The sequence below is a fragment of the Onychostruthus taczanowskii genome, unplaced genomic scaffold (genome assembly GCF_017590055.1).
Source record: "Onychostruthus taczanowskii isolate IOZ18803 unplaced genomic scaffold, ASM1759005v1 scaffold51, whole genome shotgun sequence".
In the NCBI taxonomy this organism is placed as follows: domain Eukaryota; kingdom Metazoa; phylum Chordata; class Aves; order Passeriformes; family Passeridae; genus Onychostruthus; species Onychostruthus taczanowskii.
This window is the reverse complement of record NW_024502680.1, coordinates 6037499-6065090: the sequence shown is the minus strand read 5'-3', so window position 1 is coordinate 6065090 and position 27592 is coordinate 6037499. Positions and strand designations below refer to the sequence as shown.

General features: G+C 44.9%; 2 protein-coding genes across 5 annotated transcripts in view; one reads left to right on the top strand and one right to left on the bottom strand.

The window, feature by feature from the left end:
* STAG1 (stromal antigen 1) overlaps nt 1-2286 on the top strand; it is a 158447-nt gene extending 156161 nt beyond the window's left edge. For all 3 annotated transcript variants that reach the window (XM_041416390.1, XM_041416392.1, XM_041416393.1), the window contains one exon: nt 59-2286. In XM_041416390.1, coding sequence (XP_041272324.1) covers nt 59-82 — 24 coding nt within the window. In that variant the 3' untranslated portion in view covers nt 83-2286. The remainder of the gene's footprint in view (nt 1-58) is intronic.
* Nucleotides 2287-4661: 2375 nt separating this feature from the next.
* PCCB (propionyl-CoA carboxylase subunit beta) lies at nt 4662-27531 on the bottom strand. 2 transcript variants are annotated; one of them, XM_041416394.1, is made up of 15 exons: nt 27342-27528; nt 25635-25754; nt 23267-23335; nt 22150-22206; nt 19973-20086; nt 18892-19002; nt 18476-18584; nt 17434-17554; nt 13358-13439; nt 11737-11860; nt 10334-10441; nt 7089-7189; nt 5839-5937; nt 5576-5669; nt 4662-4933 (listed from the first exon to the last, which is right to left on the bottom strand). In XM_041416394.1, exons 1-15 carry the CDS (start codon nt 27498-27500, stop codon nt 4812-4814), a joined length of 1590 nt encoding a protein of 529 aa, XP_041272328.1. In that variant the 5' UTR covers nt 27501-27528; the 3' UTR covers nt 4662-4811. The 2 variants fall into 2 exon arrangements, with proteins under 2 accessions (XP_041272328.1, XP_041272329.1); XM_041416395.1 differs by lacking the exons at nt 4662-4933; nt 5576-5669; nt 5839-5937 and adding an exon at nt 6466-6644 and having other exon boundaries at nt 27342-27531.
* Between the last annotated feature and the right edge of the window lie 61 nt (nt 27532-27592).

Here is a 27592-nt window from a genome sequence, read left to right as displayed (position 1 = left end):
CTTTGAGCTCCGCTCTTGTCCCACCCCACGTAACCGCTGTCTTTTCCCCCTTTTCCAGGGATTTGGCATGCCCATGTTCTGAAGTCTGGCGAAGACCTTTTACAAACTTGGAACTCTATTGTTTAGAGCTAGAGGCCTATATACTGTGATAGCTTGTATGAAAACCACATTTTTGATGTGATACGGTTTGATTTTTAACCAAATGATTGAGGTCAACCCCTTGGTGTAGTGACGGAGAGAAGAGGAGCTTCTTAATGACACACGGGAATGTTGGCCAATCCACTCACCTCAGAAGGGCTGACCTAAAAAATCATTTGTATCCCTGTTCTTGACTGTCCTAATACGGATTTTTTTTTTTTTTCTGGATGAGGAGGAAGTTTTAAATTGTTAAGACAGCTGTCAAAATAAACACTGTTCTACATATGTTTTCTGAAAACAACATTGAGTGAAAACAGAACTTTTTTAACTTTATTTTTCTGCTGTACAATTTAAAACAGTTTTAACATTTGCCTTTTTATGTTTTCAAAGCTAGCCATTTTTATTAAACCTATGCCTATCAGCCACTGACTAGCAAGGCTGCTGTAAGCAGGTCGTTCTGGCTACGGAAAAGTGTTTTGGAACACACTGGATTTGATTAACATTATGGTACGCTTATGTCCTCTCATAGGCATGGAGAAGAACACTCTCAGAGAAGAGCTTAGAATTCTAATGACGTGCATCTCTGCCAAAAAATTTCAGATTCTGATATGATAAACCCAGATTTTATACTCTTGAGAAGATTTATTTTTATTTATAATGGGACATAAAGTAAGAGATGTCCATGAAGCCACTTTTCCAACAGATGCTGTGTAACATTCATTTTATATAGCACATGGGGACACAAAACCAGTAAATTTTCTATTGGTACTTGCTCTGTGCATTTTTAGCAACTTATACCAGCAAATAAAGTATTCTCAGTAAAACACACAAATGGTTCTCAAGTAATCACTTTGCTGTTTTTACTACCTACTTCAAGCCTGCCAACACAAGGTACATAAACAGCAACTTTCCTATTAAAAAAAAAATAGTTCAAGGGTGGGGGAAAGGATCACTTTAGCATACTAAAAGTAATTTTAACTGTACCATAAAACAGAGTCTACTTTCCATGCCGTAAATACCCTTTTCCGCTATTTTTGTAAATTAATTTTGCCAGTTAGAAGTACTGTATGTGCTGCATAGAAATTTGTGCTTAGATGGTGAAGTTCTTAAGCTTACAATGGACTACAGCTACATTTTCAGTGTTAACTGTGCATATTGAGAGTAATTCTTTGGAAAAAAATATGATTTTTCAAAAAAGCTAAAAACATTAAAAAAAATCCAAAAAACCCCAAAACATTCTCAGCTAATTCATTGTACTAAGATATTTTTCAATGTCTTCAATAATTTGGAAATTCATTATGCTTCAATTTTATGACTCGATGTAGTAGCTGCTCCTTACCCAGCCTGGCCTGGCACCAGCGGTGCTGGCCCTCCACAGCTCCAGATCTCCGACAATTGGCCCCAAAACCTTCATCTTTCTGCACTCAGCAGCAGTTGGGATTCAAAGCAGACTGACCCACTTGGAGCACAGCAGTTTCAGAGGTGCTTTAGTTTTAGCAACTGCAGAATAATCCCGGAGCTTTTTCTGTTTCAAGCTTACTGGACACCAGCCCAAGCCCTCAGTGCCCAGCGTGGGCAGGGAAAGAGCCCAAATTGGCCCAGCCCAGCACCTTACCCAGCTGAGCTTGGCTCTCACAACACGTGCAGTTCTCAGACACGGTTGCCAAAAATGTCTGACCAGGTAATTCAGCCATTCCTTAGTGTGGCTTGGGGATGTATTGATCCCAAGAAGTAGCTGGAACTTTATAAAGCCCGTTACTTCCCTGTGCACCCCCACGGCCTGGGGGCAGGAATGGCTGCAGGACCTGTCCCAGGATCACTCTGTGAGCATGGTGGCACAACAGATGCTGCCCAGTTTGAGTCAGAGTCTCAGACAAACCTTGTGCTTCACAGTCCTCTGTGTGGAAAACTGATTCCTAATTTAACATTGTAGAATACTGTATAACAAACATTTATTATCATGGTACCTGCAATGGGTCTCCAGTTCAGTTTGCAGTCAATAGGTTTTTGTATTATGAGTGTCTCCTTGATTGGTTTTGCTAGTAATTCTGTAAATTGTACATTTACAATATGAGGTTTTTTTTTTCCTTTTGTACAATTTAAAACTGATGCTTCACCTTTCATTTAATAAACTATTGAAAATCATGAGTATGATGAGCACCCTCTTCACTATAGTTTTCTTTTAAGTGCTTGTTTGGACCATCACATTTTGTCATCCCATTTAGTAGTAGGAATTCAAGGAATTATTAAAGGCAAACTGACAGGGAGCTTTCATGTAGTCCAGGCTTCACAACCAGCCCTGTACCCCACTCCCTTACCCACTCAGCCTCAAGAGTGATGGAAATCCTCTCTGGGCTTCTCTCTCCCCTCCACCATGGTGTGGTTTGGCTGGGGGTGGGTGGGTGGGTAGAGGGGTGCTGAATGTGGGATTGCTGTAAATCTGGGAAGGCCCCACACCAGATGCAAGAGCTGCACTGCTAACACTTATGATTTCTTGAAATGCCACAAGGTTTGAGAAGAATTTCTCTCTTCTGCCCTATGTGTCTGAAGTGACCTGAAGTCTGTGAGAAGAAACTGCCATGGGAAAGGCTTCAAAGTTCTACCAACCAGCTGGGTTAAATGAAGTTTCACAGATTCCTGAAACAAAATGTCCGTGTTACTCCCATGTCTCAGGGAGCAAAGTGCTATTTTTGTCCAATCCATGAAAGACTTCATCTCTGTAGTGCTAAGGAAAACTGACTGCTTTATCACCTGGCCCACTTCCTGAGGAAAAATCACTGGAGTCATAAAAAGGAGCAAGATGCAGCAGCTGAGGCACAGGGATGATTCAAAGTCTCAACTACTCCCAAGACAGCCTGAAAGCTCAGTCTCCAAATGCTTGTAAGTTATAGCAACTCCTGCTGCACTGAGGAATACAGTAAGTAACTTGCCCTGCTGCTAAGGAAGGGCTACACATTTTTTAAGGGATTTTATTTTGTACCTCTTCTTTTTTTAGGTGACTGGACTTCAAGGAAATTCTCAGAAGCCTGGTCAGAGCAGCTTTCCAGCCTGTTTCCAGCATGTCCTGGTAGAGCAACTGCCTGTTTGGAAATGGAGAGGATCTAAAAGCCCAGTTCTTGTGCTGCCAAGGGATGGGAGAGAGGATGGAGTCTGCAGCAATACTGAGGTTAGGAAACAACTAACAAAGCTGTACTTTCCTCTTTATGACAAGTGGCTTTCTCATGGATTGTCTCCTTCTGACTCTGGGCAAGCTGAATATGTATTCCTTCACCTATCACAGCTTCTGCCTCTAAACCTGCTTTACCTTTGGAAAATCTTCTTGGGCATTATAAACCCTTACAGTTAACTAGGAACTGCCATCATGGCCATGCCACCCACCACAGTAACATTTGAATTACCTTCCCCTGTTGCTGCAGCCAGCTCTGTTCCCTGGGGCAGCACCAAGAGCTTTTTCATGCTGAGGCACAGACATGTGCCACAGACAGGACAGCCAGTGTCTGTAATCTGAAGGTGCTGCCTCCCATGCATCCAAAAACCTGGGGAGCTGGAACTCTTACTTGAAATGCTCCTTTTGTATTGTGCTTTTAAATGACGTTTAGCTGTTGCTTTTTCCCCCCCAGGTAGAGGCTCCAAGCTCCACAGCTCTACTCACTGCACTCTCCTGGGAAGAGAAGCTGCCTGGGACACGGCCATCCTACCTCTCTCCTCCTTCAGGCTCGTGCTGGGGAGTGAGCAACAGCAGCTGCAGTGCAGGTAGGGAGGCTCTGTCACAACAAATGTCAGTTACTCAGAGCAGCCAGGTGACCACAGCAGCAGCACTGAACGTGACAGTGGCTGTTCCTCACTGCCTTGGGGCTGCAGGGAAGTTGCAGCCTCTACTGAGCAGGTGAGCACAGGCCCAGAACTGATCAGAGTAACACCTCCTGCAGTGCTTCCTGGTGAGGCTGGCAAATAATCTTATACAAAGGAGGCTGAAAGGGCCTTCTGGAGGTCTCTGTTCCAGCCTCTGCTGAGGGAGAAGGGTTTGCAAGTCCCACCAAAACTGCCCTTTTTTGTCTGCTGTTCTTAAGAATGGACTGGCTGTGCCTCCCCTGTGCCACCCACCTCTGTCCTGGGGCTCTGAGACCCAGCTGCTGCAGCCAGCAGGGCAAAGCTGCCACAGGCCAGACTAACAGAGGAACAGAACAACTGAGTCTGGGATCAGCAGAGCCTGGTCTCCAGAGCACTGAAACCCAAGCTCAGGATTTTCCTCTCTGAGTCAGTGGTGGAGTTGGGAAGTGGAGTCAGACTCCAAAGTCTGTGGCCAGTGGAATACCCTTGAACTCCACAGGGGTCCAACTTCTCAGCAGTGGGAGGTGGCTCAGGCAGGACTGAGCCACCTCCAGGGCCTGTGGAATGAGGGAGCCAAGGAATGTTCGACCTTGAGCAATTAGTAACAGCTCACCTGCAGCAGGCAGGGCAGAGTGTGTTGAGTATTAACCACCAAGAATGGGTTTACAGAGAGGTCTGGTCAGACCCCCAAATTAAATATATACTATGATTTATTGATGATTATTGGCAAAAATCAAAATTCATATAACTATTTCTATTGCCAAGCAGACCTCCATTAACCAGACAGTTAACCAGAACTCGTATTCAGAATGTCTCCCAGCATGGGCAGCCCCTGCTCACCCTCACAGTGGGATGTTGGCATGTTTCTTCCAAGGACTGGACTGGGATTTACTGGCCAGTACATCAAGGTCATGGCAGATGCGTGTGCGGGTGGTCGAAGGCTGGATGATGTCATCAACAAACCCTGCAACAGATTAAAACAAAAAAAACCCTCAACCTGACCAACCATGAAGTGTGTGCCTCCCAGCCTTCTGTATCTAGGCTAACCAATCAGTTAGCAAAATCAACACAATGGCTGGGATAAATAAGTTCACAAGTTATAAATTAACTGCATTTAAAATAGACTGACAAGGAAACATTCCTGAGTCAATTTTTAAATTCTGAATATAACTTGCCTTTTAGAGCACAGTTACTGCTCCAAAACTGGAAGCAGAAACAGTGGAAAAACTTGCTCCTGAGAGTTCTGGAGAACATAACTCTCTTCAGGCCACTGCTTTGCATCTAGGGCTGTATAACAGATTGTCAAAGCACCTGTTCTATAAAGAAAAAGGCTGAATTTTGAGACACCTTCTGCTATCTACACCATTGAAAATGCACTTTGCAGAGCAGTCCCTGCTTTTCACCAGGCTCTTTGCAGCTGAAGATGTGTCCTGTGTCCAGATGTTGTCCACAGGCACAGGCTGTGGTTAAGTATCACCTTTCTAACTCAGACACAACTATCTTACCTAAAAAACTTTAATTGTTAGCAAAAGCTTTACTCAATAGCACAACTTTATCTCCATGCAATGGCAAACCAAATGGAAGACAGTGTGGGAGACAACCATACCTCTTATGGCAGCAGGGAAGGGGTTTGCAAACTTATCCACGTACTCCTCCTCTGCATTGGCCTCCTTTCCTCTGAAGATGATCTGGACAGCACCCTGGGAACAGAAGGGCTCAGTCAGTGACAGTCCCTCAGGCCATGCCCTTCAGGTGAGGGCATGGGAGCATCCCCCCTGCCCACAGCAGCAGGACAGCCCCTGGTGCTGGCATGGCACTGGTGCTGCTGGCAGGGCACTGCTGACCACAGTGAGAAGGGCCTGGACTCACCTTGGCTCCCATGACGGCCACCTCAGCTGTGGGCCAGGCGTAATTCACATCTCCTCGTAAATGCTTGGAGCTCATCACGTCGTAGGCACCCCCGTAGGCCTGTGACACAAACCCGGGCGCCCGCTCCAGGAGTGGCCTTGCAGCAGCAACAGCCTGCATTGCTCCTGCAGCTTTTTCTTGTCCAGAGACAAGCATCTGGGGCTTTTATCTGAAGGAGAGCATGAGCATCTCCACTTTGTGTATTTTTAGGAATAGACACCACTTCAACTAGAGCCCCAAAAGAGCAAGGAAGGGGACTGCTGACCAAGCCCATTCTGCACGGCAGGCAGGGAGGGGTCAGTGTGTATCCAGACCTGCAGGCCTCAACTTGCACCCTGCACATGCACACAAACCAACCAGGCAGTGTGCTTCTGGAATTTCCTGGCCAGGGAATGCAGCACTCAGGCTCTGCAGTGCTCCACTCTGAAACTGGAAATGCTCCAGACAGCAGTGATGAACAGATACTGCAAGACTGCAGAGCAAACTGCAGTGCAGTCCCTGTCAGGGCAGTACTGAACAGTGCAGCAAGGCTGAAGGATTGACAAGTACTGCATGGAAATACTTGGAACAATCAGAGAAGGCAAAGGAGCAGAAAGTTCTTTTTTATTTTTGCCGTGATAAGCCCAAAGAGTATCAGAAAAACAAGCAGATGGGGCAGAGCAGCAAGGAGAAGGCTAAAGTTGTAAGGTGTCAGCCCCAGAGCTTATGGCAGTAAGATGTCAGGTACCTTATGGAGAAAGGAAGATGAGGTAGAGCATAGCAGAAGTCTGGGGAGGAAAAGAAGCCACATGAGCGTTCAACCTGAAGACACAGCAGAAGACAGATGCAGCCAGTGCTGGGTTTGCAGAGGGAGGCTCAGGAAGCAAGATGGGAGAAAGCAGAATTGGTGCAAACAGATGGCATCTTCTTAGTGAGACAAGCTGGGTGACATGGGACAAGTACTTGAGTGAAGGCATTCCAGAGAAAAAGCAGGAAGCAGAAACTGGAAGTTCCAGAGGGGTACAGAGACAAGAGGAAGGAAGGAACTAAGGTAGTGGTCTGGAAATAGAAGTGGCCTCTCGCAACGTTATACACAGAGGTGTTACCAAATGGGACGAACAGAGATGCGACAACGATAGAAGGCACTGCTGGGACAGACAGACAAAGCTTGGTTTAACTAAAATTGTTCAAAGAGGAACTCTGGAAGACCTCCATGGACTTTGCCAGCTTACCTTTCTGGTGATGACAGTGATCTTGGGCACAGTTGCCTCTGCAAAGGCAAACAGCAGCTTGGCACCGTGACGTATAATCCCACCGTACTCCTGAGCCGTGCCTGCAAAGGACAGGGAATTGCTTCACTCCAGGGAATTCACACAATCCCATCATCCGTCACCAGGAGCAAAGCTGACCACCACCACAGCCATGTTAATACATGGAGAAGATCATGCCAGACACTGTTCTCTGCAAGATACTGGGCAACTCAAAAATCAGAGCAGCAGCTGTTTGTATGGAAGGTCACAGAAGCAAAGCTCAGCAGATGGGACCTTCCTAGGAACAAAATACAGCAGAGCATCTTCAAGACTCCAGATGTGACCAGCAGTAGCAAACAGCTGAGAGTCACTTCTCCAGAAACCTCATCTTCCAAGCCTCTTTCCTAGACCACACAGAAAGCAGCTTGGCTACTCTACCATACTGAGGACCTACCCTAGTTGTCCTTCAAGGCAGCCCAGGATGATGGACCTTAAAAGACAGAGCATGAATTCCACAGCAGGTGCTTCTGGAGAATGATCATAGGCAGCAAACAGGAATGCAAGCCATCCATGTGACAGGATACTCAACACCCTTCTGTCCCAAAGACAGGCTCACCTGACTGGACTTGGAATCAGCAATCCCCTGTAATTTATTTTTAGGACTCTGAATTTCAGACCACTGGATATAACTCTTCAATAACTTCCTAGCAGTTTATTCACCTCCTGACTTTAGCTTTTAGCACATGGAAATGGGTTTTCTATGGATTTTTTTTTATGTAAGTAAAACTTCTTTTGTGAGATTGAAGAACTTACTTGGTAGTGTGCTTGCTGGCTTAACATTACTGTTTCCCCTCATGTGTCAGTTGAGTGTCTGAAAATTTCTGCCTACACTTAAAAATGTCTGCTCTCAGCTGCAATTTCACTTCTGATTCTTGCCTTTACCTGCAGCTGGTGGGACCTGCCAAGCTCACAGACCCTTTCTGCAGCAAGAATCAGAACAGCCAGGGAGATTCATCCCCAAGGAGCAGCCTGAGCCCATGTGGGACATCCAGCCCAGTCCCAGGAGCAGGGGAGCACTCCCAGACCCTGTTTCTAATCCACACCTAGAACACAGCAGCCAATTAATGCTTCCAGTGTAAGACCATGCAGGTGTCTGAAGTATTTACACTGCCACCCATGACCAATTAACATAAACTCTTTTCTGGCCACAGATTCAGTCCCAACCTTGTTCTAAATATGTATTTTTATCCAGTTACGGGTTATGAACACCTTGAATGTCATCTCTGTGCACACCTGTGAAAAATGGGGCTACTCAAGTGTTTGGGTCACTGATGCTGGGAGAGGTTTTGTACACTGCTGTGAGCCAGTGTGACATGTGCTTTCTTCTCCTTCTGTATTGGACAGGGAGAGGGGATGAGAATGCCACCCTCAGAATTTGTTACTTAATCTGAGATTTCTAATGCTAATGGGCTAATCTTGCCAAATCCCTTAAAACACAACAGTTTTTGGATCATAATCAAACCTCAGCTCTCATCTCTTCAGGTTTGTCTTTTTTATTTTTCTTCTGTTATCTGCTTTCAAACAAACATTTTATTGTGCAGTATCAAGTCACTACTTTGAATTAGCTGTTTGGAAATAGTTCTTAGATTCAGAGCAACTGCTCAAATCTGGATTGCTGGAGCGTCTGCTTACACCAAGCCACTGCCTGGTTCATACCAGAGGAGGTGGCTGAGCCTATACTGGGGAGACAGGAGAGGAACTCCTGGTGAAAATGAGCCAACTCCATTATGTTAAAGCAGGAATTGGAATGCTGAACAGTCACATTCTGACGCTTTGAGAACTGCAGAGGGCTCAAGGTAAACCATGGTTTATACAACAGTATTAACATTAGATTTGACTGTATAATATTTATAGTCCTCTCTCAACCTGTTTTGTAATGGGTCATTTTAATATTACCTGCTCAGAGAGCCTGTGCTGAAAGCATGCTCATCACAGCCCTTTCCTCACTGATGTACCTCTAAACACAGGCATTTTCCACTGAGAAGTCTTGGAGCATCAAAGAAGCTTTAAGAAGCCTGACCATGAGGCAAGCACATTGTCCTTTACCCTACCTTTATCTTGGAGTTTTACATCACTGGAACCTAGGAGCTGGAAGCTGGTTTTCTGTATCTTTTCTGTCTGTCTGGTTTTCTCACCCTCTTCTTCTAACTCTCTTCTTACAGAATGCGACATTGATGGGTTTTCTATGTTCAGCGGTCTGAGTCTGTGTTGTGAAAAGTGATGTTATGTTGCATTTACTCTTTTGTTAATGTTCCTTAATTCTCTATAGTTTTTCAGTATACTTCAGAGGGTTTTATCTCTTGAGACTATTTGGTTGGGATTTTCTCCTTTGTGTCTACCCAGAGCAAAAGAACCTTGGTTTAGCCCTAGTTCTGAGTGACAGGGCTGTAACAGCCCCTCTGGGCAGCAGGTGGAGGTGGCAGGTTTTCCTGCTGCAGCAGAGCCTTAAGAGCAGCACGTGCCAGGATCAGCTGAGGGACTGCACACATGAGGGTGGAACATCCTCAAGTGGCCCTGGGTGCCACGGCTCCCTTCCCAGAGCCGGCAGTGCCAGCTCTCCCCCATCCTGTCCTGCCTCCCCTGGCCCAGCACAGCCTGTGCAGGGCCTGCTGCTGCCATCCTGCCCAGCAAGAGCTGTGCAGAGCAAACAACATCTAAAAACACAGCTCAGCATTTACTTGGGTATAATACAGCCACCAGTGTCACTGCACACCACTTACAACAAGGGCAGCATCTCCAGGAAATGCAGGTTTTTTCCTTGCACAGGTCACAGTCACAGCTTTTGGCAGGAGGACAGAGCTTTCCAGTGCATGGTATCCCCAAGCCTGACCCTGGCAAACTGGCATCCCAGTGCCTCTGCCAGGCTGCTGGAGACTGCAGTATTACCTGTGTGATGTGTCTCTCTCCTCAAGGAACTCCAGCAAAGCCTTGTGACTCCTGAACACACTTGTTAATTAGGCACTATTTCATTTTCCTGTAATTTTTTTGCATGTTTCACTATCCTTTTGTGATGACTACTGTAGTTAGAATACAGTTTCTGTCCCAAAGAGTGGGATTTTAAAACCTGGTTTAAGTCTACTGCAGCAAAAGTCTTCTCAGAGTTCTGAACATGGGTTTTTAGCACCAACACCACCATGCACCACGTGAACTCTAAGGGTAAGGCATACCTGGCAGAAACCCAGGAACATCCACAAACGTGATCAGGGGGATGTTGAAGGCATCACAGAACCGAACAAAGCGGGCTCCTTTCACAGAAGAATTTATGTCTAAGCACCCTGAGTTAAGAACACAGGAAAAGGGGTTAGCAACTCCAGGGATCTGCAGTAATTCAAGGCAACTCAAAATCACAGTTTTAGCTGTAGTGTCTTCTTAAAACAAAGGAAAAGCTTATCTGTAGATAATGTGGAGATAATCTGCCATGAAGCTTTCCTGGCTTACAACTAGAGATCACAGAACAAGCTACACTCAAAGGCTCATTTCATTTTTCTGACCCCTCTGTGCAAAGACCTTATATCCCAAAACATAACAGTTTAATTACATACATGTAATTTAAAATATTTTTTCTATAACCTTCTCTTCATTAGTATTTTTCAGATAGTCATATTGAAAGGTTACAGAGTTCCCCATTAAAAAACCCCACATGTTAAACAGTCCAATAATATTTTGAGAAAGATCAGCACTTCTGGTAGAGACACTGCAAAGTGTTTCTGTTCTGTTTCAGTGCTATTTAGAATTATATTATGCACAACTATATTAAAACAAAACACATTTTGTATCAAAGCCTCTATATGAAACATTAAAAAGAGCTGTTAAAATGCTAAATGAAGGTTCAATTTATATTAAAACCTTCTGTCTAGTATCTTGATGGTCATATCTTGTGGAGATGAAACGAATGAAACACCATACTGGATCATCTCATTTTCCCAAACAAAGAGATACAAGAATTAAAACAAGGAGTAAACCAGAACATTCTGATTGGGGAAGGTCACTTCAGAAATTACAGAGTAAGAAGAGAAAGCAAAACTCCCAGACAGTTAAGAAGGGTGATCTTAGCTAGAGCTGCATGTTTTATATTCAGATCCAAACCATGTGAGGTCAAGAGCTCCACACTTGAGTATCTGAATGCTTTGCACTTTTCAGCTACAGTGAGATAACCAAGTCCCCTCACCCTACAGGTGAGTTTTAGCGATTCTACTGCCATGGAAGGAAGTGTGCAGTCTCCATGCTCTGATTACCCCAGTTAAGTGCAGGCTGCTGCCAAATGAATGGTGCTCTTCTCCCTGCCCCCACCCCCCCCCACCCTGTGTGCAGCTGCTGCTCCTCTTGGGCTGGATGCAGCACTGATTTAATCACCTGGGAGCAAGATCACCTTGTTAGCCACTTAAGAAATGGTTTGCAGTTTGTTTCACAGCTCACAGCTACATTCCAGTGAGGTTCAAGACAAAGCAAGCAGTGGAAAAACACAGAATGAGTGGGGGAGCACACAGCATTAACAGCTCTGACTGTACACAGCATGCAGAGAAAGAGACAGAGGCAAGGCACTGTTAGGAGTCTCACACTGGACTCTAACCTGAGGCTACTTTGGGCTGGTTGCCCACGATCCCAACGGTCCGGCCGTTCATCCTGGCAAATCCAACCACGATGTTCCTGGCATAGGCCGGCATGATCTCAAAGAATTCCCTCTCATCCACAATCTGCAAAGGAGAGGCAGGCAGAGCCCATATGAGGCCAAACAGGTGCATAAATACACAGGCAAACACAAACTCAGTTACCTTAGTACTGCAACTTTTAAAACAGTTCAGAACTTGCAGAATTTTGAAGGAAAGAGAGGGAGGGAAACCTTCCAGTCTTTAGAGCCTTCGTTGCAAGAATTAACTAGTCCTACAAAAACGACCAAAACTGTCAGTTAAGCGTTCCATCAGGGAACACCTTTATGACTGAAGGGAGCCTTTCTTCCTGGCTTAGAACAAAATGCAAATCACATGTGAAGAGCTTATTTCTCACATCTTCATTAGCAACAGACTTACCGATTTCCAGTGATAAAACAGTACTTCCTGGAGCTCAGAAGCTCCCCGTGACACATTTGATGTAATCTCTCTCTCTTGGCAAGCTCAGAGCCCTTTCCTGGAGCAGCCTGCACAGCCCTGCTGCCACAGGGTCAGTGCTGGGTGTGCCCCAGGGAATTCAGGGAATACAGTGCCCAGCCAGCATCCATCTGGAACCACACACCCGCGTGGCTGCACTTCCCTCGGGCTGGAGCTCAGTGTGTGCCCTGCCAAGGGACAGCCCTGGTGCATGAGGCACGATCAGAACTCAGCACGTTCCAGGAGATCAGAATTATCCATGGAGCAGTAGCGACACCTACACACGGCTGCCTGGGCTTCCAGCAGGATTCCCCAGTTCCATCTGTTTATGGCAGCTGTTCCCATATACACTGCAGTGTGCCAGTCATTTCATTAGCCTCAGTCTTAAAAAAGTTGTGAAAAATGTGAGCAGTATAAAAGTGGTGTTATTTCTTTCCTTAATACTTCCCAAAATCTGTGGGAGGGCTTGAGGGTTTTATCCTAATTCACCTAATGATTTTTATTACATGCCACTTTTTAAATTTCATTACACACAGTGCTGAAAATCACAGTGGAAGAATCCAGGGATTAAAAACACCCTGAGCTTGCTTTCACCACTAAAATGAGTCTAAATGCAGCCAGTTGCAAACTTTGTAATTTCAAAAAAATAGACATGTATTTTCTTGTACTGCCTATGTACATGACTATCTCTTAGTGTAAACAGGGAAGGGTAGATCTCTGCATTCTGGGTACTTTATTACTTTTTTACAGAAGTGCCAGAATCCAAGACAGAAGTACCATGGCTCAGGGAGGGGCCAAGCAACAGAACTCAAGGGGATTTCTGACCCCAGAAAGAACTAAATTCCAGCATCCTTCATCTGTGTAGTTGTGTGTACAGCATAAGATGTATCCTGAAAACCAATCTTAGGATTCTGTTAATTTTTTTTTTCCCCTGCATTTTTTGTTGCACATTCACAGCTACTACACAGGTGGAAGTAGTCACTTATAAAGACTGAAATAAATAAGTAACAGTATCTGTATCTTCAGTGCCATTCTACTGGTTTCTGTCAATCATTTAGACCCAGAATGCAATAAATGCAACTTTAATCTGAACACTGTCAGACTTACGGAGTGTATGATATCCAGCATATCATAGGCTTTGGCTGACTCACTTGGGACAACGGTGTCCAGCTCTGGAACCAGACGGTCACTGTGGAGAGCAGGTAAGTGTGAGCAACAACGTTTAAAGACCAAATGAACACCAAGACAAAAAACTCAGGTAAACATTACCACCTCTCAGAAACCTCAGAACCTCCTCAAATACGGAGAAAGGAACTGATTTTTTTAAATCTCTGGCAGCCCCCTGAAGGAGACCCCTGTTCCAGACAGCTGTGCTTGGGAAGCCCCGAGCAGCACGGCCCGGAGGCGGCCGGGCTGCAGGGGGCACTGCCGGCTCACGGGACAGACGGGTGCGGCTGATGCCTTAAGTTCTAGCTTTCATATTTTTCAGATTCTCTACTGCCTTAGTGTGGGACTCTGAACTTCATATTAAGTGTTAGTAAATTCTCTTCACAGGGCAGCTAGACAAAACAGTCCTTTTCCACCTCGAGAAACAAGGACAACTGTTACAGCCTCAGGCCCAAAAAGCATAAACAACAGCAAATTGAGGAGAGCAAACCAGGAGATGGGACTTCATAAGCTGTAATTGGACAATTGACCCTAATATGTAAATGAACCAAAACTTATAAAAGCGTGAAAAATCATGACCAGCTGTCCATCTTGGCCAGAGCCACAGCCAGGCTCTTGTACTGCCCAAAGTGTATCCTTTTAAAGCCTTTTAATAAATACCTATTTTATTCCTTTAACTCTGGCTAGCCTCTGTTCTGGGTCAGCCTCTCAAGGCATCGTGGGGACACAGCCGGGCTGCCGGGGACATGGGGGCAGCAGCAGCAGGGCCCAGTCCCTGCAGATGGCCAGGCAGAGCCCTTCTCCCAGGGTGGCCCGAGGCTCCCTGTCACACACCAGGACCTGAGGAACTGCACGCTCACCCTGCCCTGCCCATGCTGTCACCCAGGGCTTTGAACACACTGAGCTGCAGGAAACCTTTCGTGCTCATTTCCCCTGCCCCAAACAAGCAGAGAGTGGGGAAAGCATACGAGAAAACATATCCACACTGTGTCTTCCCTTCAGAGGCTGTGTTTAAAGGCTTTCCTGTTTCTCCGCTTAGAGTGACACATTTTCACGTGGAGTTTTCCTGTAACAGAGATCCTGCCATGCCCTCAGCAGGGACAGGATCAGTTCCCCAGCTTTGATCACATTACCCTCATTAGGGATCCACTCGGCACGATTCAGTGCGGGGGTGTCAATTTTTATGAGTCACCCCTGAGAACGTTTCAGGGAGTATTTTATTTGTGCTATTCCATAAAAATAGTGATCTCTGTAACAAATGGTGTTTCTATGGGACTCCTTACTGAATTAATATTTTAACAATGCCATGATTTAGTACATTTTGAATCAGACAACACAAGGGTCTAGACACAATTCAAAACTGAAGGTGATGTGCAGTTTGACAAAATCAGACAAAAATTTCAAGTGCAGCCCCATGGCTGTCTCTGTGCTCCCTCAGACACACGGGACAAGGCAGGCACAGCCCTTTGCAGGGAAGGGAAGAGACACAGCTATTTATAGAACAAACCTGACAGCAACACTTCAAGTGCTTTTTCCATACAAATACAAATATTGCATACAAACACTTCCATAAAATGGTATAATGGAACTTTAATCTGAAGAAGTTAAACTTGTTTTCACATACTAAACCCTCAGATAAAAATGATTCTAAACTTTCTTGAGTGTAAAGTAGATACAGATGTGCTCCAAGCTCTGTCCTGTGACCTGTGGTACCCAAAGGATAGAAGTGAATAAATTACTGCTCCCATAAATTCACAGTGCTGAAGGAAATTTTAACAGCATTAAAATAGCCATCAGCAAAATGAAGACATTATCCAGGATACCACGTTTGAAAATCTCCTTCAAACGTTTACAGACACAGGACATCTGGAGCTTGCTGCTGCACTCACTGGGTTTCAGAGGTGTTTCTCACAGATCCCACTTAGTGGCACAGAACTGCTGCTCATTGTCAAAGCCTGTGACAGCTGGAGACACCCTCACCAGATGGACACTGGGTTTCACTCAATGCAGCAGTGAAACTGCTCTTGGTTACCAACAGCTGGCAATAACCTCCTCCAGACGTTTGCAGAGACACAGAGAGAGGTAAAATCCCACCATGCCATACAGCAAATGCAATGCATCAGACACCTCCCAAAGGCTGGGGACATCTCACCAGGGACAGCTGGGTACTGCAAGAAACTCGTAAGTCCTTGGAACCCAGGCCACTGACAACACACACTCACCAACACAAGCATCCTCGGCCAAGGCTGGCATTTTTCAACACCAAAAAGAACTTACCTAAATAGAGGGAAAAACAACCAAACAACCCCCAACAGCCCCAGGACTTCACAATAAAAGCGCAAGTACGTTACATTTAATTTGCATCATTTGTGGCAATTTCTGGTGTGGTGAAAACAATGCAATAAGAAAGCAATTACTCTAGAGGAACAGACTGGGACTGGAGCAGCTGTAAGCATCAAACACATCAATCCCAAGCAGAAGGAATCTATTAAGATGTCAGTTTGTCCAGATGAAATAATACCAATCTGTACATTAGGAACATAAATGGGAGAACTATTGGAGATGCTGCTATAAAACCAGATAAATTTAACAAACAGATCTGCCTTCATGTTATAAAGGCTACTAAACTGAAGTTCTTAGTACAAATTGCATTTATTATATCTCATGCCTTGTAGAAGATTAGTTGTTTTATTCTTAAGGGACACAAATGCTTTAGTAACTACACCCTCACTGACCACTTCTCACAAAAAAAACCTGCCTTTTATAAAGTACATTGGTTTAAAAAATGGACTGTTGCTTCTATAGTGAAAATTAAAATACCAAAATCAAGTCTATAGAGATCAATTATCCCAGTATAACTTGTTGAATGCTTATAAAGGTCATGATAACCTCAAAGATAATCCCCCAACTCAGCAAATAATACAAGAGATTTGCTTTGGTTTTGTCACTAACAAACCTGAGCAGTCAAGAACAGAACAGAACCAGATCGGCACAGTTTAATGAACTCCTGAAGATCAACACCTACCTCAGAAAAATTAAGGACTAGTAATTATTTGACCTGTCTGACCATTCTCTGAAAGAAAATGGCAAATTTATTTTTTAAAAAGTGAGAAATGTATCTCAGGGACCAGCCCAGTGATTTGTAAAATCAATCCAAAAGCACCTCCCCAAACAAACTGTTACATAGTCACTGAAAAGCACAGTGAGGGATAAAGAGAAAATAACCTTCCAGACTCACATGTTAAAATCATCACACATGAAGAGCCCCAAGACATATCACACACATGTGAGGAGCTGAAAGGAAATATTCAGGCACCACTGCCATGCAGGAGTGTGCAACAGCCTCTTGAGGGTTCCCTAGGGAAAGGGCTGAATTTCGAGTGCAACTGGAGTTTGGGTCAAAATGCTTTTACTCCACTGACATTCTCTGCCTTCCAGCCTTACCAAGACTCTCTGCTCAGTGTCCCATGCTGTCTCTCTGGCTGTCTCTCAGCTCCTGGAAAAATTCCCTGATAAAAGTCCAGACAGTTGCCATTTTTCCCCTCTTGAAATGGCTCAAGTTGTTTCTGGATTATGTTGCCAACTCCACAATGAGCCTGAGACAACTACATAACACACAAAGCTTTCTGCCTCCTTGTTGCCTGCCCACCTCTAACCCTCTAACGAGCAGAACTCATCCAACAGACACAGCTGACAGAACAGGGCAAGTTCTCCCCACTGCCACTCACTGTGCTATTTCCTACCTCTCTCGCTTGTTCCAAGGGACTGGGCAGCCCACCTGGACAGAGATAGCTTTTCCCCACATTCTGCACACAGCCTGGACAACAGCCCTTTCAGAAAACAGAATTAAACCTAACAGCGAACACACACATGTTGGAACACTTCCCATATTCACATACCAGAATCATCTGCCAAGATCCCAGGCACAGAACACCCATGTCTCTGTGCCCCTTAAGCCAGAGAAGCCATGAAATGCAGTGCTCACAGAGCACCAAGCTCAGCCAGGCTCCCCTTACCTGGGATCATGGCACTCACAGACTGGAGCTGGGTCCCGGTTGCTCAGGGGTAAATAATTGAAGAACTCTCGGAGGTTCAGCAGAGCATCGATGTCATTCTCAAAGGCTCTGTGTGCAACTCCTGCACAAACACAGCAAAGCAGGTATGGAAATCATTGTGCAAGCTTTCCTTTCCAAATTGATACCAATAAAGATAGAAACAAGCAACAGCAAGACTCTTTAAACTCGAGCTGTTAACAATCAGGAGACTTAAGCCACCAAATCTCACCAGCTAAAAATATCTAGAAAACATGTGCTGTGTCAGACTTCCTCCAGAACAGGTCTGGATTGATGACCTCATATTTAAAATAATGTGAAGTGGTTTATCAGCTGGCACAGCCCTACCTGGACTCCAGCCTTCTGGAACTCTGATCAGGTTACTGTGCTGCACCCAAGTGTTGGACTACAAGTGCTTTTTATAAAAGGGCTGGATCTGGGCAGTATCTGTGTGTGTGGTTTTGGTTCATCATCAGCTCGGTCTACACAGAATTTGAGATCCTCAGTCATTTGACTCTTGAGAAGATTCATGACTCACAGACTCAGACATTTTCACAGAGGGGAAAAAAGGGTCAAGAAGTGCTTCAGCTCACACTGCCACTTGGTTTACAGTTAAGCAGTTCAATCAATCACATTAGTGAGCAAACAAGGGACTGTTGAGAATCTTTCAACTCATGCAAATGTCTGGACAACAAACAAAAAAACCCCACCCCAGGCTGACTTCACTAAGCCCTACACCCTGACAGTATTCCCACTTCTAGCATATTTTGTGGGTTTGCTACTTTCTCTTCCAAATCCCAGAACTCTCCCACATTCCCACTCTCCTTTCATTGTGTTCTGTTACCAAACAGGAGCTACAGGAAAGCAGATGCAGAGTCAGATCCTGTGCTTAGGCAGAGCTTTGTCCCTTAGACTCATCTGGATTGGCCAACGGGCTGTTTAGCCAGAACTACTCTAATTTACTCTGAGCACAGTTAGCATGCTCAGTAAAGCCCCCAGCTCTCACCAGACACTGCAGTGTGTGTCTTTGCACCCCCAAGCTGCTCCTGGGTGACATCTTCATTGGTGACAGACTTTACCACGTCAGGCCCGGTGATGAATAGGTAGGATGTGTCCTGAGGGAAGGGGAAAAGCAGAAGCAGTGAATGCCAGTGCCAAGCTGCAAAAGCACCTAAGGAACAGCCACAGCCTCTAGAGACTTCCCCTAAAATAAGAAGAGGGACAAATTTCTTTAAAAGGCTGCATTGCATTAAAAATCCACTGAAAATGCAATTGTCCACAAGTTATCTGGGAAAGTTTTCCTCAACTTTTCATGCAAAATAAAAATCCAAAGTTGGAGATCATCTTGGAAAATACCCCTTCCCATATGGTCACTTAGTGTGTGATCAATGTCACCAGCAGCAGCTCAGGACAAACCCTTACCTTCACCATGAATGTGAAATCAGTTAAGGCAGGAGAATACACGGCTCCACCAGCACAAGGACCCATGATGAGGGAGATTTGAGGAATGACACCAGAACACAAAACATTTCTCTGAAATAGGAAAAAAATTGGTTTTACCAAAGAAGTGTGTCATTAAATCTGTGCCCAGATTCTGGAAGAATTCACCATCACAAACAGGACTGTTTTATCTACTGGCAGACAAATATCTGGACAGAATCTCTTGATGCAAATTGAACCAAAATGAGTTTCTTATTTCTGTTCCCGTACAGCTGATTCCCTATACCATGCAATGAGTGCAAAGGAGATAACACGAGCCACTTCACCAGATGCTGCCAGGGCACTGCACTGAACCTGCAGTATGGAGTGGATGTCCCTGACATTTGAATGTGTAGGTACACTGTGCACAGAGGTAGAAGTAAGCTTACTGACCAGCTGGGGGGTGGGATTTTTTTAAATCAGGTTTCTGCACTGGCTAGAATTTTACACAAAGGTGAATGGTTGCTGTCCAACATGGATGGTGTGTTGTTCACAAAACCACTTACACTGCTTGTTGCTCAAGTGGGTCACAATGACTTCTGTAACTGTTCCTCCCAGACTGTACCACCCCAAAACTGTCAGCATCTGACTGACCTGACATCCCACCTGCTTTCCTACTGAAAGGACAGTGTTCTGTACACGCAATTTGATGCAAATTATTTTAGCAGCATACAAAAGAATGTCATTTCTGTGGAAAAATGAGCAGCAGTGCACCTTGGGGAAAAATTCTTGTATTAACCCCAAAAATCCTCCAAGACATAAAACTTTCACCAGAGCAATCACCACTGGAGATCCCCATTCTCACTACACAGTGGATCACAGAGCTTTACAGAGCTCAGCATGACCCTTGTTTAAAATATGGGTACATTTCCCCAAACCCAAGAAAAGAACCAAGGTCTGAGTCTGTTTTACCCATTGGTTGAAACAGAACAATAACCTTAACATTTACTTACAAACACCCACTTGCATGTTTTGTCCACCTTTGAGGACGCCAAACTCCCTGTCCATCCAGCAGCCTACTCACCAAAAATATGTCTGCATAGCCTGCCAAGGACTCCACTCCCTCCTGGATACGGGCTCCTCCAGAGTCATTCAGCCCAATCACGGGTGCTCCAACCATGGCAGCTTGATCCATGATCTAGTGATGAACACAAACTCCTCAGTATTGACCCAGCTACGCTGAACCCCAAAAACTATCTGCCTTCCCAGCTGGGCATCTGCACACTCAGCACTGGATTTGGATAATGCAGTGTGAGTGACACGGTCACAGGAAAGGGGCCTGTGCAGCTGAGGGCTCCTCCTGTTCCTAAGGGGCCTCAACTGTACCTCAAACATCTCCTCAGATATGTCTCATCTGCTCTTCAAAGTTTGTTGCAGTGGTGGCTGTGGAAACTCTTTAAGCTGTATATTTTAATGCTTGATTACCCTTTTTAGAACTTCTTTGGGAGGATTAAATTACAACTTTCCTCCAGAAATTTAAACATTACATTTGTCTTGGTACAGAGCAGTGAGGGAGAACAATTAGCTATTCTTGGCCTTTACTTTTGTGAATATTCAAGTACCTCAAATCTCTCTTCAGCTTTCATATTCCCCTTCATGTTTCTAGGCTAAGCACCATCAATTCAGTTCCACATCCTGTTTTCTCGGGCTCTGATCATTTTGGTTACTTGCCTCAAGATCATACACAATGCTGTAATAGAGCCTTAAGTAGGAGGACTGAATTCCTTACATTCCTTGCACAAAATATTCCTGATTATTGAATTCCAGTAAAATGTCTGCCATTTTCGTAACAGTTCAGCACTGGCATGTTATGTTAAGATCTGTTTTAACATCAAGATCTGCTTTAGCTCCTAAAAATTTTTTGTAAAACATCAGTTAATCCCCATTTTGAAGTTGCTTTTCCCTGCCCTTTCAATCATTGCAATAAAATTATTTCAGACAATCTTTAACTTGCTAAGTGATTTACAATTCCAGTCCCATCTTTCAGAGTGCTTGTAGCATCAGTCTTGAATTTTATATTGCCTACAAACACAGAAACTACACTTGGTGCCACTCAAGTCAGTGGTATCTCAGAGGACCCAAAACTCCAGCCCGAACAGGAGCTGGTGGTAACTACTTCTGTACAGTCCTAGAATTCACTGGCATGTTCTGCTGTTTTCCAGGGACCTGGAATATTTATGGATTTTTTTTCCCAAGGTTCTTCCAAGTTCTTCCTAAAACACTGACAAAGACTGAGCCCCAAAGCAACTGATGCCCCTAGAGCCTTCCAGCTTTGGAGCTCACCAAGAACAGCACCAACCAGGAAGGACCCATATTTTTTCTAGTTCTGTGATCAGACCCTGCTGCTCTAGAAAGAAGAGATCAAAGAAAGCCCACCAGAAAGCATCCCATCATTCCAGTGCCATTCCATCCCTCCCCAGTACAGATACCACAAAGCTCCAGTGTGAAAGGGTAATTCAAGTCCTTTACAATACCAACACCTGCTAAAACCAAATAGTTGTTATTGAGCCCAAAGTCTTCATGTTTTCTAGTTTATATCCACACACTCCTGAGGAGCCTATAGCAAAGAGTAGTTATTTCCACAGCATAAAAGGCCTTGTGCACCAAAAATCTTGTTTCTGATTCCATGGCAAGAAAATTCAGGAAGATTTCCCAGTTCACACCACTCAACACTCATCCATGAACGAGTTCTTGTCTCCCCAGTCCTGGCATTCAAAAACTCTTCTCGCAAGACAAGCAGACAAACAGGAATAAATAGCCACAAGTGTCTGATAAGAGAAACTCTCAGGGTCAAGGTGACCTCAAAGTTGCAAAACTGTTTATCTTCAAGCTGTTTACTTGTTACATTTGCTTTCTTTTTAAATATTACACCCTTTCACAGCACACTGTTTAGAGGAAAACGTTTCTCCAAATTCATTCATCTTCTCTTCAGTGGACAATGAGTAGTTAATTTATATTTGTACTTGGAAAGTCTCTCATCCTTTGCAGTAGAGTAGAAGACATAATTTAATGTAACGAAGAGTGTACTACCTGGAAAAGCTCACTCACACTCAGAAAGTTTCCAGAGGCACCACTCTCAGGCATGGCACACATCAGAGCCCACTAAAGCCAGTCACCAAACATTTTCTCCAAAGTCATTATCACAACAGCCTGAAAAAAGGATGCTGACAATTTTTTTTGGTTTCTTCTGTGCCACATTACCTTGCAGATCTTCTGGGCATGAGCTCCAGATAAACTGCCTCCAAATACAGTAAAATCCTGAAAATAAAGCAAATTTTCAGATTAGGAAAATAATAATTTCAGTAAAATGTTGTCAATTATTGCTAGTAAAAAACATAATCCTACAGTGCTCTATATTTGGATGCTGCTTCAAAACAACTGACTCCCTCAGTGCAGCCTGCAGAGGATGCCAGCTCAATACAAGCATCCTTTACAAGGAGGAAATACAAACCTGGACACACGTCACCATTCTAGACTCATGAGTTATGTCCAAGGGGTGCTGTAGGGACTATGTCTCAAAATCTCTAACAGGCCCTGGGACTGCTCCAGAAGAAAAAGAGGATATTGACACCTCCTGGCACAAACAGAGCCCAGAGCCAGCTCCTGAGGAGTTTCTCTGCTGCATTCCCACCGAGTCTTACTCCCAAAGAAGCCCCAAAAACTGTGTGGACAGAGACAGCATGGCTATGACTAACATTTGAACCAAAAAGGTTCAGCACCTCAGGAGGCAGCTCAGTTTGGAGGGGAAAAGGTCTTTAAATATAAAAACGGAGGGATGTATCATGAAGGGGCACTCTTAAATTCTACTAATACAAAAACTGCCCCCTACTTGTGTTCTAAAATGAAGGTTTGTGTTTGGCTCCTCTCCACATGCTCAGGCCCATGTAACAGTGACTCTCCTTGGAAGGAGCACACATCCAAGACAAAAAAGGCAGAGCATACGCCTTGCTCCAAGGTAACACAGCAACAGCCACTTTGGCCATGACAGCAAATGGAACAAAGGCTACTTTGTGGCCCAGAACAGAGCAGCACTTAGTAATGATCTGAAAGAAAGCCTTTCTTTCACAGTGAGTGACCAAGATAAGTCTCTACCTAAGATATTTCCTCTGAAACACTTTTATTTTAATATAAAAAATATATTTTAACATAAAAAGTATATTTTATCTACTTATATGCTATCTATCACAAGCTTTTCTGCTTCTTGTTTGAGGGTGCCCTGCTCCCTCCCACAGGTACATTGCTATATGGCCACGCTGAACTACTGTGAACTTACCCTTTGAAATAAGTTCATACTACTTAAAAACAAGTAAAACTTTACCTGACTGAAAACATAAGCTAGTCTCCCATTAATCCGTCCACGGCCAGTCACCACACTGTCACCAGGATACTGCATTAAAAACAGATAAATTAACTGAAAATAATAGAAAGAAAAATCAAAGCAACTACAGTGTCTACTAAAATTTCCACAAACACCTAAAACAAAGCAAAGACTGACTTCCTGGGAGGTCTCATCTTCCATGCAGTGGGGGCTCCACAAAGATTTTCCCCAGCTGTGAAAAGGAAAACTTAGAGGTAGTATCACATAATCATTATGTATTAGAGTAAAGATCATTGAACTTAGCAGTTTCCCTTCAAATTTCGAATATCTGAAATTAAGACAAATCATGCCCTCAGAGACAGGATAGGATGTACCTTTCATCAGGACTAGCTGATGTTTTTGAAAGAATTGACATAGTGCAGAAACTCCTGAGGTGTTGATACAGGATAAAAAACAATCCTGGACAGGTCCAAAAATATAATTACAGTCACCTCAAATACTTGAACTTGACCTGTCCCACTTTTCACCCTGTAAATAAGGGAAGAAAGAACTGATCAAGGAAATGGAGCCTGTGAGTCTTAAAATGTGCTTCATCTATATTGTATCACTTTCTAGTAAAAAAATAGATAGAAGTCTTTCAAGACAACAGTAGGAAAGGAACTTTTCTGGGCTGTCAGTAAAAAAGGGAATTTCACGCACTGAAGTGCTTTATGTTGTTTGGTATTAAAATTTAAAAAAAAAAAAAAAAAGGAAGGAAAACAAGGAAGTGTGTGCTGCAGGACCCACCCTAAGGACCATTTATGCCCAGGTGATCTGCTGTCAGGAAGGTCACACTTGTCTGGTGCCTTTTCTCAGGCTGCACACACAGCACTGCTCTCAGCCCCTGGCACACAGAACAGCAGCACACACCTGTACTTCAGCCACTGGCACGTGAAGGTGACTCCCAAAAGCCTCAGCAGCCCACAGAGCGGCCTGGATGTGAGCACAAGTTCTACCCTACCCTCAGAAAGTTCCAGGGACTCAGAGAAATTCGATGCTAAACTAATATTCCAGCTCAGTAGCCACAGTTAGGTCATCTGTTGTGAAACTGTGCTCTGTAAACACAATCTGCAGCTCCCTGAAGGGTGAATTCTGAAGCACAAAGGAAAAAATTAACCCTCTTGTCACACTCAGGACTCTGCTGCTCCTCCTATTTTCAGAAACAGCAATTTGTTATCAACAGTGTGATATGCAGCATGGAGTAACTCGATGAGAGGCAACCCAGGCAGTTATTTGAATTTGCTGTGGAACAGAGTAAAAAAATAGAGGAAAAAAGATGATTACTCTGCTATCCCCTGAGAGGGGAAGAGGTCTAACACAACATCCTTCCCAGCACTAAGTGTCATCAGCCTCCTGTCTGACCCAACAAACAAATCCTTCACCTTTGCCATTCCCAGCACCCCTGCTGTCCCCTCCCTCACCCACAGGCTGATGACAATTGCTGGTTGCAATCCTACAACCTGAAGGACTGACACCCAATGAACTGGTTAAAGAACTGCACAAAGAGAAGTTATGGCCACTGTGTGCAGCACGGGGCACACACAGAGCAGCTCCTCACCCTACACCAACAACCCAGAGCAAACAGCCTCTGGCTACAGCAAGACTGACAGCGAACAGGCACACCAGCACCAGGCACTGACATCCCAGCAGCTCACTGGTCCTTCCACCAAACCACAGCAGAAGACTTTTCCCAGGTAGAACATGATCAGGCATCAGTTACCATGAGAGACTCTGGGGAGTCCACGGATTTTCCCTGTGTGTGTGGAACTCCCTGTACCAGGCTGGTTTAGGATACATGGCCACATGTCCAGAAAGTGCCTTAGCAAGCAGGGTGCAAATGGCTAACAAAGCCGTACAAATGCTGGGACTTCCAAACGTCCAGATCAGATTGTAAAGCCCTAAAGGATTTTATGACTGTAGTTTGGAGGCATAAATATAGATCTGAGTTGCTTCATCCAGTAACTCTAATCCTACCTGTAGGGAAGCAGAAGTATCTACCTTGATTTTCTCCTCGTATCTGATCTGATTGACAAAATTGCACCAACAAAGCTCTGCAGCCTCCTCTACTGTTTAAAATGCAAATCTAGGACAATTCCCAGGAAGGTATTTGAACCAAACAGGTGACCTTATAAAAAAGGTATCAAGTTTAGACAACAAAAACCTCTGTAAACTCTTAAATGGAAACTAAGAGCAAATGTACAGTACAAAATTATACATAAAAAGAAAACAAATAGTAAAAATCACATGTGAAAGAAGAACCCATTTTCAACCAGTGGGCTGGCTGCACAGCAGAGGATGCTGAAACGAGAGTTATATGAAATAAAATTACCTTATTCTTACTAGAGTCCATCCCAAAGTCAGTACATCTGTGTTCCACAAACATGTCATATTCATCAAAACTGTCAGGGTCCAACAGCAGCAGAATTCGTTCCCTTGCTGTCAGCTTTCCCTGAAACACAGCAAGCAACAATTAACAGAGCCATCAGGTGATTCTGGCTGTTTGCTGACCCCCAGAAGATGCAGTTTAATCAAGCAAAACCTCACCTGATCTGCTACACAGGGTCCATTAAGCAACTGCAGGCCCCCAAAGCTGGAAATGGCCTATGCAGTAATTATCCTCCTCAAAAACAAATCTAATGCAACCCAGACTCTGAAAACAAGGCTGACTGTTGGAGCAGCACTACCACAGGAGAAAGGAAACAATCTCAGAGACTTTTCAACAGGACATAAATGCATCACAGCTACTTTTGCCTAACATTTAAATGCTGCTATTAAGGCCTTTTTTCTATTCTTAACTAGGGAACTCTTCCCCAGCTAGACCAGTCCTCCCCAACAGCTCAGGGTTCATTTCACCACACTCAAATATTATTTGATTGCAGTAAATAAGAGGGAAGTGTGACAGCCTGCAGGGATCTTCTGTCAAAATCCTTCTGTTTTTTTTCCCTGCTGGACACTGTTATGGACAAAAGTAGGGTAAGGGCCAAGAACAGAATGAGTTGACCAGATATACATGTTCCTTGCTCAGTGTTATGTAGTAAAAAATGACAGCAAAGTTCTTTATATCATAACCTACCAAACAAATCTGTTCTTTCTAACCATGGTAAGCATCAGTCTGCAAAGGGCAGGGCACCTGGGTTGTCTCCTTTAGGGGATGAGGTGACCCTGCATCAACATGACATCATAACACAGCCCAGATTCTACAAAACATCTGACCAGCAGGCTAAAATCCTCATGAAAAGCAGGAAATGCAGGGAAGCCTAATGTAAGCCAGAGTTTTAGTTTATATAAAACATAAGCTGTTCGAGGCCCTAGACATGCAGAAGTGCTTGTATATTGGTGTGCCAGTGTCCTGAATGCAACTCAGCAAGACTGAACTCTCTTCGGGTGTTGTATAGCTGGGGAGGGACACTGCTGACAGGTAGAGTGATCACTGAGGGAGCCATTCCCACCTCCTTGGTGCCTTTTCAGTGCACCACACTGAAAAGGTCTCCCTGCAAGAAGCAACAAACACAAACAGGAAACCTCTGCTGTCACCCCCATCAGCACTGCCTACATTCTGAATGAGAGGCAGGAGACTAAAAACCAACCTGTTATCATCCCTCCAACCTGTCTTTGCCTTATTTCCACTCTTCTAACTCTTTGCTCTCATCTCAGAGATCAGCTTAAATTAGCTACAGCGGTGTAAAGATAAAGCTGTTGCTCAGAAGTGTTAAGCAACCTAGAACTGACTTACCATTGACAGGCAGAAGTTGCAACTTCTGTCTACACTACCTCTCATACATATTGCAGCCAACCTCGGTGACCACTCTGAGGTAAAGGAATTAGTAAAGCAATTGTTTGGTTTTTTCTACCCAGAGTAACAGTCTGAAGCGCTGCTTGAGGAAACCTTCCCGCAAAGGGGCGTCTGCAGGTGCCACGCGAAGCCGCGAGTCCCCAGCGGAGCCCCGCCGTGCACGGCCTGCCCTCCCCGGCCAGCGTGCGCCCGGCGGCAGCGGGACAGGGCTTTGTCCCGGCCGGCCACCTCTGCTGGGCTCACCCGCTTGTGCTGGGCGTCGATGCGGGCCTGGCCGCCGCCGAGCAGCGCGGCGCGGCGCTTCTCCTCGATGCGCTGGGGCACGGGGGCCGAGCGGGCCCCCGAGGCGGCGCGGCCCCGGCACAACCCCACCGCCCGCCGCAGCACCCGCACGGCCGCCATGTCCCGGCGCTGCGCCTGCGCGCCCGGCCCGGCCCCGCTCCGCCGCCCGGGCGTCCCGACTGTGGCAGGGCGGTGCGGGGCACACGGCTCCG

Excerpts from the sequence above, each read along its gene's own strand:
- PCCB (XM_041416394.1), bottom strand. The coding sequence starts at position 27,500 with ATGGCGGCCGTGCGGGTGCTGCGGCGGGCGGTGGGGTTGTGCCGGGGC. Across the intron at positions 22,207-23,266 it reads TAGCTTATGTTTTCAGTCAG|GATTTTACTGTATTTGGAGG; the intron begins GTAAAGTTTTAC and ends CTTTATTTTCAG. Across the intron at positions 7,190-10,333 it reads TGTTCCTGGGTTTCTGCCAG|GCACGGCTCAGGAGTACGGT; the intron begins GTATGCCTTACC and ends TGTCCTTTGCAG.